This window comes from Anabrus simplex, chromosome 1, assembly GCF_040414725.1.
Source record: "Anabrus simplex isolate iqAnaSimp1 chromosome 1, ASM4041472v1, whole genome shotgun sequence".
Taxonomy (NCBI): Eukaryota; Metazoa; Arthropoda; class Insecta; order Orthoptera; family Tettigoniidae; genus Anabrus; species Anabrus simplex.
The window spans coordinates 25,474,895-25,491,348 of NC_090265.1; the positions used below are offsets into that span (position 1 = coordinate 25,474,895).

General features: G+C 41.0%; 1 protein-coding gene across 4 annotated transcripts in view; it reads left to right on the plus strand.

Moving 5' to 3' along the window:
* Nost (Nostrin) overlaps nucleotides 1–16,454 on the plus strand; it is a 486,512-nt gene that overhangs the window by 154,370 nt on the left and 315,688 nt on the right. For 3 of the 4 annotated variants that reach the window (XM_068229908.1, XM_068229904.1, XM_068229906.1), the window contains exon 2: nucleotides 62–1,277. The exons of the other annotated variant lie outside the window; for it this stretch is intronic. In XM_068229908.1, coding sequence (XP_068086009.1) covers nucleotides 87–1,277 — 1,191 coding nt within the window. In that variant the 5' untranslated portion in view covers nucleotides 62–86. The remainder of the gene's footprint in view (nucleotides 1–61; nucleotides 1,278–16,454) is intronic. 4 annotated transcript variants of the gene reach the window in all.

A 16,454-nucleotide genomic window follows, 5' to 3' on the forward strand; every position in this document is an offset into this window, starting at 1 on the left:
TTGAAGTCTTGCTTTTGACAACAATTTGATGGTGGGCTTAAGACTAGTATTGCACTTGCAGGAAGGCCGCATAGCGCGAGGCGAGGATGACCAAGGAGCGCAAGTGGTGGAGCATCCCCCGTGCTCCCGCCACGTGGTGGCGCCGTCAGGTTCGTCCACAGCGGAGAGCGTGGAGCGCCGATGTCGGGCCCCAGGTCACCTGCTGCAGCTCGCACGCTGTTACGAAATGTGAACGTACTGAAACTGATAACATGCAGCCTGCTAGCAACAGTTCGCAGGACTTACCCGCCCTGGACGGTCTCCCGCGAATCAGCTTCTCCTTCTTCCACGAACCTGCAGCAGCCGAGGACGAAACCACAGCCGTTAGCAGGGCAGAATGTTACGGGTGCTCGGCGGAAAACATCAAGGAAGATGAATGTGACGTTCTAACAGAATCTTCACAAAACATAGCGTCAGCAGAAGAGAATGGTGGCGAGGCTGCAAGTGAAAGTGATACGAACATAATATCTGCGGCCATGAAACCTGATACGGGGACGGTCGCTGAAGAAGACGAGAAGCCGCGGGATAAGATGTCAGAGAATATCGTAGCAGAATGCGATAAAGGCTCTGAGGTAGGTGGAGGAGAAAAATCTGCCGTAATTACAGATGAAAGTGATGCGTGTAAGGAAATTGTCGATGCGTCTAAAGCGTCAGAGAATGGATACGAAGTGTTACGCGTGCGCCCGATTGTTGTGTTGGAAAGTACTCGGGAAAATTTCTCAGCCGTGATTAGGAGCGAGGACATTGTGAAGAGGCTGTGTGATCCCGCTGTTGAAAACGTGTACGCATTGCCGCGAGCTAGTTGCATGGGCAGTGTAGCTGGTAGCATGTCCCGTGAAAGCACGTGTTACAGCACCGAGGTGGCTAGTGAGGACCTGTACAGTGTCGCGGACAAGGACTATGAGGAACTAGAGTACTGCGCACACCGTGCCGGCCAGCGGCGAGCCACCCTCCTGAGGCCGCGCACCGTCAAAGTGCGCACCAAGATGGGCCGCGCGTGGCGTGCATTCAGGGGGTGGTGGCGCCAGGAGCGGGAGCGGCTGGCGGACACGGTCCAGAGACATGCGCATGCGCAGGCCGTGCAGCAGCCGCAGGAGCCTGAAGAGGAACACCGTCAGCTGGAGGATGGGGTGGAAGAGACGAGCACCGCGGTGGTGTTGAGGAGGCCCTGCCATCGGGAGTCGAGCAGCAGACCAGTGTCTCGCGCCGGCCTCACTCGCAGCAGGTACATCCCCGAGGTATGGAGCCTTCACACATTCTTAGCTTTTAAAATACTCCTAATGTCTTTACAGGTTTGCCTCATACTTGGCTTTTATCCTGCATAATTTATTTATTTATTTATTTATTTATTTATTTATTTATTTATTTATTTATTTATTTATTTATTTATTTATTTATTTATTTATTTATAAAACTAAGTTACTATAAATACAAATTAATAAAAATGAAATAATGCATACCCGTATTAACTAACAATAATAGAAATAAATTAAATATACAAATAATAAAATACATATTAATGGAAAGACGCCTCTGTGCTGTAGCAGTTAGCGTGATTAGGCCCAGGTTCGATTCCCAGCTCTACCACGAAATTTGAAAAGTGGTACGAGGTCTGGAACGGCGTCCACTCAGCCTCGGCAGGTCACCTGAGTAGAGAGGGGGTTCGATTCCCACCTCAGCCATCCTGGAAGTGGTTTTCCGTGGTTTCTCACTTCTCCTCCAAGCAAATGCCAGGATGGTACCTAACTTAACCCGCCAATGGTCGCTATATGAGCAAAATGCTCACGGTCGTAGAAAATCATCTGCTCTTTTAAACAGCCTGTAGTTTCGAACTTTAGCCCTGGTGTACCTTCGCACTGCAGTTTTAAGAGAAGGACGGATGCATTGAAACGCACATCTGTGACCCTGAGAAGGGACAGGGAGGGAGGAATTTTCAGCGACCGTCAAGGGTGAACATTTTGCTTCACGCGCGACCAGTCACGTTTGCGCTAATTTCTCTCTCTCTCTCTCTCTCTGTGTGTGTGTGTGTGTGTGTGTGTGTGTGTGTGTGTGTGTGTGTGTGTGTGTGTGTGTGTGTGTGTGTGTGTGTGTGTGTGTGTGTGTGTGTGTGTGTGTGTGTGTGTGTGTGTGTGTGTGTGTGTGTCGTGACATTTTAGCTTGGTTTGATGAAATTCCTAATGATCAACTCAAGGTCGAAAACAGTAACTCGGACTCTGAAAGTGAACACAATGAACATATTACGGATATTGAACAGTCCGAGCCAGAAGAACGTGCTGATGGAGCCGTACCCGGAGGACAACCTCTATTTGGCGAACAACATAATTATGTTGGAGGTAGATGATAATTTTATGTTTAGTGACAATGTATATATAGGGAAAGATAAGGTGACAAAGTGGGGCAGACTTCCGCAGAGAAGAAATCCACGCTTACGTACTTGTGCTGAAAATATAGTGACTCATCCTCCTTGTGTAAAGGGCATTGCGAAAGACCCACACACTATTTTAGAAAGTTGGGAAACGTTTTTTCTAGATACAGTTATAACCATTTGAGATTTATTACTATTTGTAATTTTATTCATAATTTTAGTGGTCTTTATAACCATTTGAGATTTATTCTTATGTTAATTTAATGTGTTAATACATTTACGCTTGAAATCGGTTGGTATTTATTATGTAAACACGTCATATCATACCGTAAGCATTTTGCTCAACGCGCGACCACTCGCGTTCCTTTCATCCTAGCGACCATTGGCGGGGTAAGGCCACGGCCACTACCTTCCCTTTTCCTTCTCTATCCCTTTCGATCTTCCCATCCCCCCACAAGGCCCCTGTTCAGTATAGCAGGTGAGGCCACCTGGGTGAGGTACTGGTCCTCCTTCCCAGTTGTAATCCCCTGTCCCGAAGTTTCACGCTCCAGGACACTGCCCTTGAGGCGATATAGGTGGGATCCCTCGCTGAGTCCGAGGGAAAACCAACCCTGGAGGGTAAACGGATTAAGAAAGAAAGAGGAAGTAATGGAATGACACAAAACGAAATAATGTTAGAGCCTAACGTCCAGTCTAGCTAACCACTGAGGCTCGATGGTGTATTACTGAAAAAGTCCTCGATGATGTACCGGATGGTTACCTCACTTGTGTAGATTGTACGCACATACACCATGTCCTGTTCGGATGCAGTTGAGACTTTTCCACACATGTCTTGGAAGTTCAAAGCCCTTAGGTTTCTGTATGGGGTCGATAAGCAGATGAAGCACTCTCAGTCCAGAAGGCATGCCACTTGGCATCACTTTGAAGTTACTATCAGCAAGCTGTTGGGCTACTCGTACGGGTGGATTTCTGGAACGAAGCCGGTCAAATGTGGAATGTGATCATCCTGTAGCTTCGTCCGCTTTAAAGTCAGACTTCATTAGATTTTTGCGAGCAGAGGATTCGGCTAAATAGCGGCTAGTTTCACTCGCCTTGCAGCTCTGCATTCGGGAGGCGAAGGGGTCGGCTGTTCTGAGAATGGTTTTGCGTGGTTTTCCATTCTCCTACACTAAGGCAAAGGTCGGGACAGAATTGTTATAGGACCTCCCCCCACTTCCGCAGCTTCTTCCGACCTCAAATCACCGCTTCGAATCTCCTTTGCGTGAGAGAGGGGGAAACCCTCTAAAATGCAAACGGTACCTCTTCAGGATACGAAATGAAACCGTTCTTAATAGTACACAGGTGCATTGTTGCTAACAATAGTGATCAGTCCAACAATCACACATAGTATATAATTATGTGCATTGTTGGTAACAATAGTGATCAGTCCAATCGTTTCTCTCCTGGGGAATTAGTGTCATATGTCCAAGAAACTGTACTTTTGACGTATTACAAACCATTCCTTTGGCTTGGTCCATATTTTCTTTCATTGTCCCTCGCCTCCCGCCTTCACAAACTTTCTCGCAGAACGTTAGTCTGTAGGACTACTGGATATCAACAGCAATTTTACTTACAGATAAGATAAGACCAGCGTTGCCAACCGTACGGTTCAAACGTCAAATCGTACGCGTTATGTACGGTTCTGCGAAATTTCTAAATTAATATTTTTTATTATTGGAAATGTTCAGATTTTGAATGCAAAAATATTTTCTGATGCCTCATTTCCTGGACATGTATGGCGTGGCGTCCATTCCTCCAGGAGATTCCCAGGCTTTGAATATTGTGATTCACCTTTGAGCAGGTTTCAGATCAACCAATGAAGCGCCTGCGTAGTCTGACACGTGGGATATTTTTTTGTCTCAGTCTGCGGCCGGGAATACAACTTTACAACAGTGCATCTCGTAGTCGTATGCGTGTTCACAGTCACACACCGAACTCCAACCAGTGTCAGTGTGGTGTAACATCAAACTCGTAACAGTGCAGCTTTTCACGAGACTTAATCCTGATGTAAAGAAATAGGCGGAGCACGTGGGCATAGACGTAGTTGATTGGAGAAGCACTCACTGTATGCGAGCTCGAAGAAAAGTACTACGTCGCATTAATTTTATTTTAGTTCAGTTTATTACATTTAGATAGTTTGGAAGAGTTCGTAATCAAATTAAAATATGGTTGTCGTATGTGCCGGTATATATATGCTTTTTTTAAATATAAAATAGTGATTAAGGGCTGAATTCATAGACAGCACTTATACAGAAGTGCCCTTTATAAGCCAGGTTTCATTTCATATTACCTACTTGAGTGTCCCACTTATTGCTATAAGTGGACCTCCCACACACACTTAAGTGACTCACTTATGTTGCAGCAAAATAGAGGATGATTTTGCTGAATATGTTGCATTTCATTCACATAATACTTTCCGTGCACACAGTAGAAATGGAAAATCCTGTCGAAATGTAATGTGACCAACAATTTAAAGAAGGTTTCGTGTTAGTAAAGTGACAGTTATTAATTAATATTCTTGTTCCTTTGATTGAGAGAGTGAACATAACCTCTCCTAGAGGACTCACTATCTCACCATTAACGAAGATATTGTTTTGAGATTTTATGCCACCTCTTAATTTCAGGTTATTATTGTTATTATTATCATCACCATCATCATTACCGGTATTTCGCTTAATTAATTGGAAACTTGTTACAAGTTGATAAGTTATCAAGACTGTAGGACTATTGAATAGTAAAGCACTATATTGAGTTATAAGAAAAATGAACGTGTTGCACTACTACCGTTTATTTTAAGGTTGATTTGTGCTAATTGTATCAGGTTAGTCAACCAATCGTTTGCCGGATTATATCAGAAGTTTCTGAAATTATGGGATCGCACATCAAAACATACTATTTACATTTTATTGGGGAATTAATTAGGCCTATTACAACGTAGCGGCTACGGATATATTTGTCAAATCATTAAGAGAGTTGTAAGGCTAGATATTCTACATTTGGATGAATATTTGTATAGGTTCGAGTACCTGGATAGCTATAAACATATTATATTAAGAAGAAAATTGCACTCTGGGCGTTTTCGTAGTTTGCATTGTCCACGGCAAGTTTTTTCCACGTCATTCATATTCTGATGAGAAACTGCGTCGATCTGCTTGTTCTATATTATGTGCATGTGCTTCGACACAAGTTCTTGCAGGTGCCGTCTCAGCTGGCTGTCTTATTAGCCATTCTGATAACCAAATACAATATAGAGTATAGACGATCTTTTAACCTCAAAAATATCGCGCGCGATCGCGCTATGCCCTTCAATAAATAGAACACAGTAGAGCATCCCACTATTCGGTAGCCAGAACTACACGATCCAGGAAGCATGGGCATAATATACAGCATTGCCACATCTCCAGTGATACTGTATCAATGAGTGTGCTCTTTAAGTGTTGTCTATGAAATGTAAACTCTTATAAGTGATTCCCTATTACTTAAGGGTTCCACTTATGTATAAGTGCTGACTGTGAATTCGGCCCTAAATAATGAGAAATGAAGGCACAAGGCCTGGTGTAATACAGGAAGTGCATAAGATGTTGCATCTTGCAGCAGCAGTCAGTGTCAGATAGTGACAGAAATGGAGCAAGAGGTAGGACCATCGCGTTTAGTGAAACACAAAAGAGGAAAATCGCTCAGAAGTGACTATGTGTTCAATAAACTAAGAGAACAGAAACCAGGTTTAGTCGTTTATTCAGAAGTTCAGATCTTCGCACTGTTGTCGTATGCAATGCGCAGTCCTGTACGTCCGAACACGAGACAATGACGGGGTGGAGGTCGAATCACAACTCTTTCTTTGGCGGAGGCGTGGACATACCATGTTTACATCAGGATTAAACTCTCGTGAAAAGACATATAGAATAATTCCGTATTGACGGTTTTCACTTTACAAAGGAAAAATTAAATGTATCCTCCTAATTCAATACAAAACATAATTCCATCATTAGATGGAGCAATAAAATTCAAACATGCTTCGACTCGTTTGAGCCATCTTCAGTGAAATAAGGTTGGGGGGTATCATTGACGTTTTCCACTATGGTCACTTACAGTTTACCATGCACCTGTTACTTCTCTAACACAGCTTCTCAATTTTGTCGCTGCCCTCCAGACCATTTAAAATAAGGCAAACACACGTAGCCAACATTGGAAATCATCTTCGAGAACGGGGCCGCTAAATTGAGAATGCTGCTGTTCTAAAATTTTAAATTCATCCACGTATTTTTCCATCACTTATCATGTACATTTCACCTGGCTCGTTGTCTCCTCTCAAACTCGGTTTCTCAAGCTCTTTCGCCTCCCTCCTAGCCATTCGTGGGATGGTGTTTCTACAGACTGTCAGCCTGAATTTTCAACACAGTGATTTTGTCCTGTTTTTCGAATTGTTATCAAACTAAACATTTTTAGTCTAAGAGGTCCGCAACCTCACTATTAGCACTTATTGTTTCGTTTTCGTCTGTCATCTTTTATTTTATTTTCTTAGGTTTAGCAAATTTTTGGATTCAATTATGTTTTATATTAATCCTTTTTTCACTGAATTTGTCTATGTAAATATTGTATATTGTTATTATTTTTTATTTCCGTATGTCTCTTTTGTTTTTCATTTGTTCCTTCATTATGTTTGAGCACATTTAGCTTGTATTATGTAGATTACTTTACCTCCCCTCCCCCCCTTATTTCACTGAAGATGGCTCAAACGAGTCGAAACATGTTTGAATTTTATTGCTCCATCTAATGATGTTTTTGTATTGAATTAGAAGGATACATTTAATTTTTTTCCTTTGTAAAATGCAGCGTCTAGTTGTAAATCTTACGTTCGTCAAACTTATGAATAATATTGTGATATACTTACAAATTATTTTGAGTGATAGTGCAGTGCTTCAATGTCTTCTTGATTAGCTTACTATGTATTAATTAAGTATATATTATTTTCTTTGGCGTTCATTTTGAATGTTAAATAGGTAAAGCTGCGGTTAACTTCTGATTGCAAAAATAAAGCGGGTCCTTCGGCACCCAAAAAATTAAAACTTTCTGTTAAAACACCCAGAAGGAAACAACAGTGCAGGCAGTCGCGGGAGAGTCTGATCCAACATGTGAAGAAAGGCCAAACTGTATATGTTGCATTTTCTTACTTCTAGTAATATGTTTCAGTTAAGTGTTCCTATTTATTATTGCTACTTGCTATTGTTGCATGCATTCTATTGAATGTTAATGTATTTGGGTGAATATAAGTACTGTACGGTTTTACGATAAAGAATACGGTTTATTTTGAATTTTTGTATGGTTTTTCAATGTTCGTAGGTTGGCAACGTTGACCCGTCTCCCATAATCTAGGAAACCATACATCCGGGAGAGGGTGTTGTTGATTGTAATCTTGCAGATCACAAAAGCGAATATCCTATAGCGTATGGGAAAACACGATTTTTCGTACAATAAAGACTTACAAATGTATCCAAAAATTATTTACCGTATTAAAATAGACTCTCCAAGTGACAAAAATTCCCCCCTCAAAAATTTGGAGGTGTTTGTGCCTATACTGTTCCTTTTAGTTTGTAAGTAATTAAAGAACTGTACTGAACTTGATTGCTCTTGCTGTCAAACGGTATGCGACAAAACACATCTGCTGTCCACATTTCCCTTGCAACAACATATTTATTTATTGTATCACAATATTAGATCGTCTAGGTCACTCAGTAGAGATGGATGCTCGGCGCAGCGTGATTCTTTTTTTGTTATTAGTTGGGGACAGTGCCGATAGGAACGTCGTTATGTGCTATAACCGTCACGCTTTATACGCACGGACATTTATATTTATTGGTTTGCGGACGTCCTGGCTAGTGACAAAAAACTATTGGGCGGGGGCTCTGTTTAATGCCAGCCATTGGCTCGCGCATTTGAGGTTATAACATTTTGTTAGGATCCATTAGCTCTGCAAAGTTGGCTATTATCCGCGAAAGTTTTAGTGACACATCGTTTTACGGGGTTGAGGGGCAAGGATGAAACTTGAACGGTTCTGGTAGTGCTATCAATTGGGTAGAACTGAATCGATAGTATGATAGATATGAACATTCCAAATCTTTATTATCTGAAGTCCGAGTAGGAGTTCCTGCGATGTACTTGGATTTTTCTCAGCCATTGCAGTGGGTTTCAAAAGTTTAGTTTTTACTGGTTTACACCTAATATTTATGGCGAAAGTTTACTAATTTGTTATAAAAGTAAGTTTCTTCTGCGAGCGGGATGTTCAGCTTCGAGGATCGGTGAAGAACGCACCTCCTCCCCTAAACAACCATTCATATATCGTTGGTTTACAGTAGCAGTAAAACTCACCGAGTGATATTTTCATGGTTCTGAGATAAGTGGACTTTTTCCTGGTCTCAGCTGAACCAGAAATGAAAATGAAAATTCACAGCCTGTTTCCAGTCATCCGACCGGGTCAGGAATGGAACGAATTGAGCCTCCATCTAGCAGCGAGGATAGGAATTGCCGAAGCCTGTCGCACTCCTCTGGGGCAATGATTATGACTGATTGGGGAGTGTTGCTGGACTGAAAGATGATAGGGAAAACCGGAGTACCCGGAGAAAAACCTGTCCCGCCTCCGCTTTGTTCAGCACAAATCTCACATGGAGTGACCGGGATTTGAACCACGGAACCCAGCGGTGAGAGGCCGGCGCGCTGCCACCTGAGCCACGAAGGCTTAATTGAGCCAGAAATGCAGTTGGTAATTTCTCCTAAAATAAACAAAGGGATGGAGCCTTCCACTTTACGACACAGAAAAATAATATAACTCAACTTCAGCCAAAAGTGACCTTTTTACCTCTTGAGTCCAGTGGTTCTCAAAGTGTGGTAGGCACCTGAGACTTTAGTGGGGTATGCGAGCAGCCTTCAGGGAAAAATGAAATATGGCAGTAAAAGTGAAGAAAGTTAAATATATATAGAGAGCTTCGCTTCGCTTAAAAGTTTCACCTGGACTACAGCACATCAGAAAAATGTGCAGACACACTCATCCCATTGAAATGTTGATGGTTCGCAATGTCTGAATTCCAGAATTAAAATCGAAAATTTTTCATCTTTATTTATTAATTTGATATCGAGGCCAAAATCTTGCGTTTTGTGAAATTTTGATACAAACAGGGTCTTTTGTGTTACTTTATTATCATCGCATTTCACTTGATACAGACACAAACTTTGTAATAATAATAATAATAATAATAATAATAATAATAATAATAATAATAATAATAATAATAATGGCGTGTGGCCTCCGGAGAGGCTTGTTCTAGTAGACGGCCTATTAGGCGACCTGAATGTCTGTAAAGGTGGGGGTCTTATCTAGGATGATTTCTAATGTTGAATACGCCACACACACCCAGCCTCCGAGCCATTGGAATTAACCAATTAAGGTTAAAATCCCCGACTCGATCGGGAATCGAACCCGGGACCCTCTGAACCGAAGGCCGGTACGCTGATCATTCAACCAACGAGTCGGACACAAACTGTGTAATTTCTTGTGATGTGTTATAAAAATGTATTTCATTTCACAATTTCGTCTTATTTACAAAGTATATTTGAAATTATTGTTAATAATGAAAATGCCTTAATAATTATCCAGGTACTCATATTGCTTTAAACCTATCATTTAGGGATGTTTTGTGTGGATACATTGAACTTTAAGCCACGATTGAGGGGTATAATTTCATAGTAGTCGACCACCTCTGCTCTAAACCAACGATACATGACACGGGGTAATGAACTACATGCTAGCCCAGTTGTTCTAGGGTACTACCGGTACCATAGTGTGGCATATTGTGAATTCATTGTTTTCTTGATGTCTGCAGTATGGGATTCTCACAACAGGGGAAGATGATATTTATCGTGGAACATTATTCCCGGTCATACGGACTGTGGTGTCAGAATGAGCAGAGTTTGATTTATTTATTTATTTATTTATTTATTTATTTATTTATTTATTTATTTATTTATTTATTTATTTATTTTACTGTGAACGTAACAGGTCATGAGTCCCAATTACAATATACCAGGTGAGTTGGCCGTGTGGTTAGGGGCGCGCAGCTGTGAGCTTGTATCCGGGAGATAGTGGTTTCGAACCCCATTGTCGGCAGCCGTGAAGATGGTTTCCTATTTTCACACCAGGCAAATGCTGGGTCTGTACCTTAGTTAAGGCCACGGCCGCTTCCTTCCCATTCCTAGGACTTTCCTATCACATCGTCGCCATAAGACTTATCTGTGTCGGTGCAACGTAAACAAATATAAATTACAATGTTCACGACAATTGTTACGTTAAAAATACAAATTAAAAACAAAAACAGAGCTAGAATAGTCTTAAAGATTAATTCCAGTGACACACAAGTCACATTACTAAAAACAAAATCATTAAGGATAATGTAACTAATATTATATGACAATACTAATTATTTCTAATTAAAATTAGTGTAATATTCAAAACAATTATTCTAACAGGATTTCCACTTGGAATGTAATACATTTAATAACATGGTTTACAAGATTTATGCTCGTTTTCTTTTTTTACATTTCTCCATAATCTATTAAATTATATTCAGAAGAAGTACAGTGTTACATGTGGAAGTGAATGTAGCTTCGGTCGTACTAAAAATACCAACATAGGGATGAATAGTATTGTAGAGTCTCATTGCTTTGTTAATTGAGGAGTTCTTATGAATTTCAGACTTAGCCTTTGATAGAAAGAATATATTTCTGGGACGACTTAGTTTATGTGGCACATAGAATTTTAGTGACTTCAATATACTTGAGTCATCAGTTACAAAATTAAGTATTTTATATTTGCAACTTCGTCTGTGGCGCAAGCTATTCACACCATGTTCCTTCAGAATACCTGAATAATTAATGGAGGTTGGGTAATTTCCTGTGATTTTGTAAGTCATGAATTTTAAAAACTTGTTTTGAGCACTCTCGATAAGATTGATATTCCTTGTGGTCATTGGGTTCCAAATAATTGAGCCACACTCAAGTCTGGACCTTACAAACGAGTTAAACAAGGTTTCTTAAGAGTGTCTTTGGACGAAATGATAATGAATTCCGTATAATGAAGCCTAACATTTTAAGAGCATTATTCGTAATTTTTTTAGTATTGTCGTTAAATCTTAAATCTTCATTGAATGGTATTCCTAACTCCATTTTCATCTTGACACGAGTTAATATGTCAGTATCCATTGCATAGTTATATTTAATCTTCCGTTTCTTCCGAATAAATATCATGGTACACATTTACCTATATTAAAATTTAACTTATTGTGTTTGCTCCAGTCTACACGAGAATCTAAATCGTTTTGAAGTTGTTGACAATCAGATATTGTTTTAATAGATTTGTGTATTTTAATATCATCAGCAAAAATAAGAATTTCAGATGATGTTCCGGTAAGTCATTAACAAAGAGAATGTACGAAGAGGCACCAAATAACAGAACAATGTGAGCTGTTGTTGGCCAGTTCCATCATGCGCGATCAAGAAACAATGCGCAGGTTACGATTTGGTGCGCCATGTCTGTTCATGGAATACTGAGCTCTTATTTCGTCGAGGATGTTGCGCAGAAACTCTACAGAAACCTCATTATTACCTCCTTTGCTTGCCGTGCAAATGTGGTGGTGATGATTATTGTTTTAAGAAGTGCAACTGGGCAACTATCCTTTATTAACACTGATCAGAGGGGAGAAATTGAAAAGATTCGACACGAGCAAAGAAAGACAATGGCCACGAAGGGCATCAAAATGTTAGACTCCCTAGGCCTCGGAAACCTAATACTGTCGAAGCCGGAAAAGATCAAGTGTTGATCAAGGGACGTCTGATAGGATAGAAGAAAGTGAGGAGCATATCACAAGGAAGTTGAAGCAATACCAGGACTCAGATAAGGGTCCCATGGTCGCCAACCCACGCTTCCTAGTTAAAGAGGCCCTGGGGCCCCTTTTATGACGAGCAGGGATACCGAGGATGCTGTTCTACCGTCCCCAAACACAGGGGCGTGAAAATGTGCGCTATCAAGACCAGTTGTTTTGTCACTCGCCGGACCTAAGCACATTGATGGTCTTATCCGCACGGCAATAATCATTAATTCCAGTTTTGTCCACTTACGGACATAGAATGCACTGCTGTGGCAGCGAGCCTTGCATAGCGCATTGTACCGGGAATGCAAGTATCTAGCTTTAGGTTACCTGAACGCTCAGCGAGTGTGTTAAGGCACTCATCGCGCGAGAGTGAGCCACACAATTAGACTACACATGTAGTTGTTAACATTAATTATGATGTTCGTTATTGGTTTCTTTTTCTCGCAGAAAGGAGGTTAAGGAAGCACACACGCAAAGAGGTCGCACTGCCTGAAATTAGGGACGACCACAAGGAGGCAGAGTACTACAAGCGCACACATGTTGTGAATGAAGGAAATTTAATATAAATGTCAAAGAAAAAAGATATGTGATTTTCAGCACATTGAGTGCGTTAACTTGAGGTTGAATGTAGATGTCTCAGTATCGTGGTGGATCACGTGAGGACATTCTCGTTGACTGTGAGTGTTGTGCAGAAGTCGACAAGGAATTTCGCACGGTAACGCGCTCCTGGCTCCGATCTGAAGTCCCACAACTTCGGGGTCCTTGAGGTGATATTTATTAAGATGAGACCACTGAAAAAATGAAATAATAATCTTCTATATAGACTGCTATTCCTTTCAGCGTTCAGTCTGCAACCCTGTGTGAATTAACTCAACGCCTCCACAACCCTCTATTTGTAACCAACTCTGTCACCTCGTTTAGTTCCATACCTCTTACCTTGAAATCGTTAGAAACATCGCCTAACCATCGTCGTCTTGATCTCCCTCTACTTCTCTTACCCTCCATGACAGAGTCTATTCTCCTAGGCAACCTATCCTCCTTCAATCATCTCACTAGACCCCACCACCGAAGCCAGTTTATGTCCACCGTTTCATCCATCGAGTTCATTCCTAACTTAGCCTTTACCTTTCCATTCCGAGTATCCTCCTGCCATTGTTTCCATCTGTATTACCAGCGATCATTCTCGCTACTTTTATGTCTGTTACTTTTAACTTATGAATATGATAACCTGAGTCCACTCAGATTTCATTCCCGTACAGAAAAGTTTGTCTGAAAAAAACAGACCGATGTAAAGATAGTTCCGTCCGGGAACTGACTTCCTTCTTGCAGAACACTGTTGATCGCAACTGCGAGCTCACTGCATTAACTTAAGTGTTCTCCTACTTACTATACCACCACCCTGGGAGATTACACAACCTGTTCCAGTTTTGTGTTTGCAATCCAACATTCAATTTTCTTAGGTTTCTTCCCTACTTCGGTCTTAGAAATGCTTCATATCATAGCCAAGTTCCAAACTTTCAGCACAATCTGCCATTAATACCGAGCCGTCGGCATGGGTCAAACTGCCTAGTGCATTCCCACCTAACTGAATTCCTCCCTGCCACAGAGACGATCTGTAAACAAAAAGGGTGAATTATTACAGCTTCCGTTACTACTGTTTAAGTATTAAATATGTTCACTCCACTGTCGGCAACCCTGAAGATGGTTTTCCGTGGTTTCTCATTTTCACACTAGGCAAATACTGGGGCTGTACCTTCCCACTCGTAGCCGTTTCCTACCGCATTGACCTGTCTGTGTCGGCGCGACGTAAAGCAAATAGCATTGAACACTGGTGGATTGTTATGATGTACAGTAAATCAGTTCGGTCGTTACTTCGGCAAACAATATTGAAAATGAAAACCTACAACCTGTTTTCCAGTCCTTGACCGGGTCAGGGATGTAATGAATGAATTATATATAGGCTATTAGTACGATGGGGTCGCCGCTCCCAAAGTGATTTATTAATGACTGATAAATGCTATGAAATGAGAATGGAGTGTGTTGCTGGAATGAAAGATGACAGGGAAAACCGGAGTACCCGGAGAAAAACCTGTCCCGCCCCCGTTTTATCCAGCACAAATCTCACATGGAGTGACCGGGATTTGAACCACGGTATCCAGCGGTGAGAGGTCGACGCGCCGGCAAACAATATTATTATGAAATAATTTTTAGAAAGACGAAACTTTACGTCGCACCGACACGGATAGGTGTCGTCAAGGAGTTGAAGGGTACAGTAGTTGTTTTATTAAGTCGCCATATCAAATTTAGGATTATTCTTAGTTATTTCATAAGTGGGGTACTCTTATTTTGCACCATTTTAACTAGGCCTACATTTACGTGCACGTAATGGTTCGGGTTTCAAACGAGTGACGCATATCCCAGTCGACTGATTACGAAACGGTTGTTATAATAACTTGATTGTATCAGGATCAATCAAGTCACGTCCACAGGTTTTATACTCCATTCACTGCACCCCGTCTCTATACGAACAAGACTATCAAATCGTTCTCTAATATGAATCTCTTCGTTCAGAACAGAACTTAATTCTTTTGTAAGCTTTGTCAGGCTTGGCAGCCTCCAATTATAGGGTAAATAAATTCACAATAACTACGCTTATGGTTTTCAGCAGGAATACGAGTAGGTTGTCGCTCGTAAAGATCTGCAGTTGGTCACGACTAAATGGCTCAGCCTTGTCCTAGGCCTTTCCCATGAATGCGCAACCTGGAACTTGGGCAATGACGTTACTGTCGTGATTGTTGCCGAGGCTAATCTAGATACGCCTTTCTTTTACATTTACAAGCTGCCTTGACTACATTGCTCCACCAGAAGGCACGTTCCTATTCACATCTTCATGCCTGTTGTACGCCATCACATTTTTCTTTCAATTCAATAATTCACAAGAAAAACTGTCAAATCTTGTCAAAGATTTTTCAACATTGCTGAAGGTTTGACAAGATTTGAAAAGCTCTGGCAATGTTTGATAGGATTTTGTTTTAACATGGAGGAAAGGCAAACAGCAGTTATGGTTCTCGGAGTAGGAGTGGGATACATTCTTAAAAAGAAGAGAAACGCGCAGTAAACCATAATTTACTCGGAGTAAATATTAAAGTGGTTATCTTCAACACAGTTTTTAAAATATATTTATTGCCGTGACATAATTTGTAGAGGTTATGTTATTATTTTGTATTTACCCACATTAACTAAAAAATAATAGCAATGCAACGGAAATTCATATCTTATCACATGAAAACATATAATATGCGATGATAGTCATAAATCGAACATTGCTGATTGTGTTTACTTATAGATTACCGTGCGGTAATGAACATAAAAGCTGTCCGCTGTCTATATTTAACTTTTATTCTTCTCGTACGCTTCCGTTTTATTCGTTACACATACACACACAGAGAGAGAGCATTCCTTGGCCATGAAGGCAAAGCCATTATTTTTTTTATTATTTTTGTTTTGATTCCTGGCAATCCCAGCATACCTAGCGGCTTAACGCACAGCTTTAATACCTACTCGGAATTCCATTGAGCAATTCTGTCAAAGACTTGTCAATTCTTTGATCGATTACAACAATGGTGGTCAGCTGTCAAGAGCACATTACCACGTGAACACGCTGTTCTCATGAATATTCATGCATTCATGGATAATTCAATATGGTTTCCCTTGTTTTGACCTGATTTAATCAATCGAACGAAAGCATTCGACTTATATCAAAGCTCTGTTACACTGACAGCTGTTCGTTTTGACTGACAATGTAGGGAGCACACTGGATTTTGTGCTACGATCCTGAAGACTATACGCATGAGCATACAGATGACGTCATGGTTTATGCACATATATCCCCATAAGCGGGGAGCACGGTAAGGTATGTGCCTTTCGTCTACAACTATCCTCTAAACCAGAGGTAGTATTACAGTAGACCACAAGCGTCCGCCGCCTCCCAGAAGTTACTATTGCATTACCAAGCCGGAAGATTTCGCTAGTAATTCTGGACAAGTGTTTGTAATCGTGGGGAGGTTTGCTTTACGTTATGGTTGGTGAACTTT